This window comes from Rhinichthys klamathensis, unplaced genomic scaffold (assembly GCF_029890125.1).
Source record: "Rhinichthys klamathensis goyatoka isolate OS25496 unplaced genomic scaffold, OSU_Roscu_1.1 h1tg000543l_1, whole genome shotgun sequence".
Lineage (NCBI taxonomy): Eukaryota > Metazoa > Chordata > Actinopteri > Cypriniformes > Leuciscidae > Rhinichthys > Rhinichthys klamathensis.
This window is the reverse complement of record NW_026607016.1, coordinates 41517-45000: the sequence shown is the minus strand read 5'-3', so window position 1 is coordinate 45000 and position 3484 is coordinate 41517. Positions and strand designations below refer to the sequence as shown.

Sequence of the window (3484 nt, the reverse complement as noted above, 5' to 3'; positions counted from 1 at the left end):
CTTCATCCTCATCTTCATCCTCATCCTCATCTTCATCCTCATCTTCATCCTCATCCTCATCTTCATCTTCATCCTCATCTTCATCCTCATCTTCATCCTAATCCTCATCTTCACCTTTATTCTCATCTTCATCCTCCTCTTCATCCTCATCTTCATCCTCATCCTCATCCTCATCTTCATCTTCATCCTCGTCTTCATCTTCTCCTGCTTGCTTTACTCACACAGCATTAGTTTATTTTATTTGTTCTTCATCTTCATCCTCATCTTCATCCTCATCTTCATCATCATCTTCATCCTCATCTTCATCTTCTCTTGCTTGCTTTACTCACACAGCATTAGTTTATTTTATTTGTTCTTCATCTTCATCCTCATCTTTTTCTTCATCATCATCTTCATCCTCATCTTCATCTTCTCCTGCTTGCTTTACTCACACAGCATTAGTTTAGTTTAGTTTATTTGTATAGCAAATTTAAAAACAACGTGAGCTGGCTAAAGTTGTCACGTTGTTTTTTAAAGTTCTTTCCGTTAAAACAATATTACAACAGCATATTATAGCCAAAAATACAAACAACATTATTACACTGTGGAATACTTGATTCTGATTGGTCAATAGTGCCATCCAGTGGTGAGTTATTCCCAGATAACAGCAGAAACACAGGCTCATCCGGTCACTGAAGTCAGCAGCGCTACACACTCGCTAGGAACGCTCTTTCTTCGTGGAAGTTTTGCTTTTGTGAGCTAATAAAATATTAAAACTCTGTCAAATCAATATTTTGTGTACAGTTATTTAATTATGTCATCCAGTATCGTGGACTCGTGGCTCTCTCTTGTTTAATACAAACGCAGCGGCGGCCATTTTGTGACTATTGTTTTGTACACTGTCGAATTATGAGATACAAACAGGTACGATTTTAAAACAGTTTAATCTGAAATCAATATCTCTGATCTCCATAATTATTTATGTAGTGAAATGCTGTGTAATAAGTGTTATGACTGTATACCGTATCTCTTAAATGTCCGTCTAGTTTGATCTTGCCGCTGAAACGGCAAAATGTGGAAAAAGTGAAGCGCTGTGAATACATTCCGGATGCACTGTACACTCCACTACTAGCTCAGCCATAAGCCTGGGCAAGTACTAAATACGCCCTCAGAAGCACCCAATGTAGTACAACATCTAATATCCGAAGGCAGGTTCTTTCAGAGGCGGGTGCAGCAACTGAAAGGCACAACCCCCTGTGGACTTTAGCTGAGATTTAGGGATCTTTAAAAGGGATGTTTGAGATGACCAATATATATATATATATAAATAAAAATTCTGTACCATCCATAGTTTAATTTCTCTCAAGCAATTCATCAAAGAATTTAATGCAGTGCCATCATCTGCCTTCAATGGAAGATATAGTTGAGTATCATCTGCATAACAATGATACGCAACATTATATTTTTGACAAATAAAGCTGAGTGGTAACCTGTACAAAGAAAACAATATAGGCCCCAGAATTGAGCCCTGTGGAACCCCACAAGGACTGATTACAGAATCTGAGGAATGATTACCCAATTGTACTACAGAGCTTCTATCCTGTAAGTAAGAAGAAATGTGAAAGATGAGATGTGTGTGTGTCTCAGTAACTCATGGTCTTCCGTCTGCAGTGAAATGGAGGCCGTCTATCTCAAACACAAGCTGTACGGCAGCACTCCGGTGTCTCCGGGTCCGACGGCAGGAGAGATGCGGATCAAGACCGGGAGCAGCTCGGAGACCGGCTTCTTCCCCACGCCGCCCTACAGCCCCACTTCCTGCCACTCCTCCGACTTCCTGTCTGACGACTTCAGTGCTCTGGAGCAGCTGGTGAGCGACTCGCGCTTCTGCCCGCCAGCGTTCGCTGCGTCTCATCCGTACAGCGCCACCGCTCCTGCTGTGTGTGTGCCGGACTCTCACCTGGTGCCTGTGTGTGTGCCGGACTCTCACCGAGTGCCCGTGTGTGTGCCGGACTCTCACCGAGTGCCCGTGTGTGTGCCGGACTCTCACCGAGTGCCCGTGTGTGTGCCGGACTCTCACCGAGTGCCCGTGTGTGTGCCAGACTCTCACCGGGTGCCCGTGTGTGTGCCAGACTCTCACCGGGTGCCCGTGTGTGTGCCGGACTCTCACCGAGTGCCCGTGTGTGTGCCGAACTCTCACCGGGTGCCCGTGTGTGTGCCGGACTCTCACCGAGTGCCCGTGTGTGTGCCGGACTCTCACCGAGTGCCCGTGTGTGTACCAGACTCTCACCGGGTGCCCGTGTGTGTACCGGTGCTGGACACGAGCGAGATCCCGGAGCACTTCCTGTTCGGGCCGGATCTGACGCCGGAGCCCTCGCCCTCTGCGGACACACACACACACTTCCTCTACGGCCCGCCGGACTCCGGCACACTGGACACACATGCACACTCGCTGGCCCATCAGATCCGCTCGCTGGACACACACTGGCCACTGCTGGACGAGACAGTGATCGACGGGATCCTGCGGGATCTGGACGCGATCAGACCTTTGGGGTGTGTGTGTGACGGGCTTGTGATCAGACACTCGGGGTGTGTGTGTGACGGGGTTGCGGTCAGACACTTGGGGTGTGTGTGTGACGGCCCCTCACAGCTCCAGCACTGCCTGTACACCGCCATACAGTAGATCCGGTCATGTGACGCTTACGGATGAATACACACAACTGAAGTCCGTGACTTACTCTAGTAACCCAGTATGGCATATTGCCATGGCAACCAGTGGCTGGTTTCCGTGGAGATTTGATGAGGTGTTGGTGAGAACAGGTTTCTCGTCATTTCTCAAGAATAATTTATAAAGCTGCAGTGTTTTATGTGAATTGTTTTAAGTTTTAACATTTACCACTACACCTCAAATGATTTGAAAAATATGCTGATGGGGTCATTAAAGTAATCTTGATTTCGAATTTTAATATTCTGACTCCATTGGCAGATATTTGTTCTTATTTTAAACAGTTTTTCAAGACTTAATATCTTCAGTCATTCTGCTTCTCCAGTAAATGTATCTTGATTTAACGGTGTTTAGATATTGTTCTTGTAACGATTCAATAATAAGCTGCACTGAACTGAATCTACCTCATCAAATCACTGTATTTATTTTCTGTACTTTACAGAAATCTCACTCCACGAATGAATGTAAAGCTTCTCTCGCCATCTGTCAGAATAATCTATAATGTTTAGAGCTTATTTATATATTCTTGCTCTGTTTCTATTTTTGTATGCAATGTCAATAAAGTTAAGAGAAGTAAAACTGTGGTCTGTTTAGTCATAATAAGTGACACAATCCTCACCCTGATCTCTCATTAAGATCCTGTTTAATCATGATGTTTATAATATTTTCATGTCTTATATTTGCATTTATTAGGTTAGAGCTGGACAATAATAGTTACGTTTTGCAACAAAATAAAAACTCCTGTGTGGTCATAGCAGGCAGTGCCTCCATCCCCCCCATCCC

General features: G+C 44.8%; 1 protein-coding gene across 1 annotated transcript in view; it reads left to right on the top strand.

The window, feature by feature from the left end:
- npas4l (neuronal PAS domain protein 4 like) overlaps positions 1-2659 on the top strand; it is a 9549-nt gene extending 6890 nt beyond the window's left edge. The window contains exon 8 of the mRNA XM_056238791.1: positions 1651-2659. Coding sequence (XP_056094766.1) covers positions 1651-2659 — 1009 coding nt within the window. The remainder of the gene's footprint in view (positions 1-1650) is intronic.
- The last annotated feature ends 825 nt before the right edge of the window (positions 2660-3484 follow it).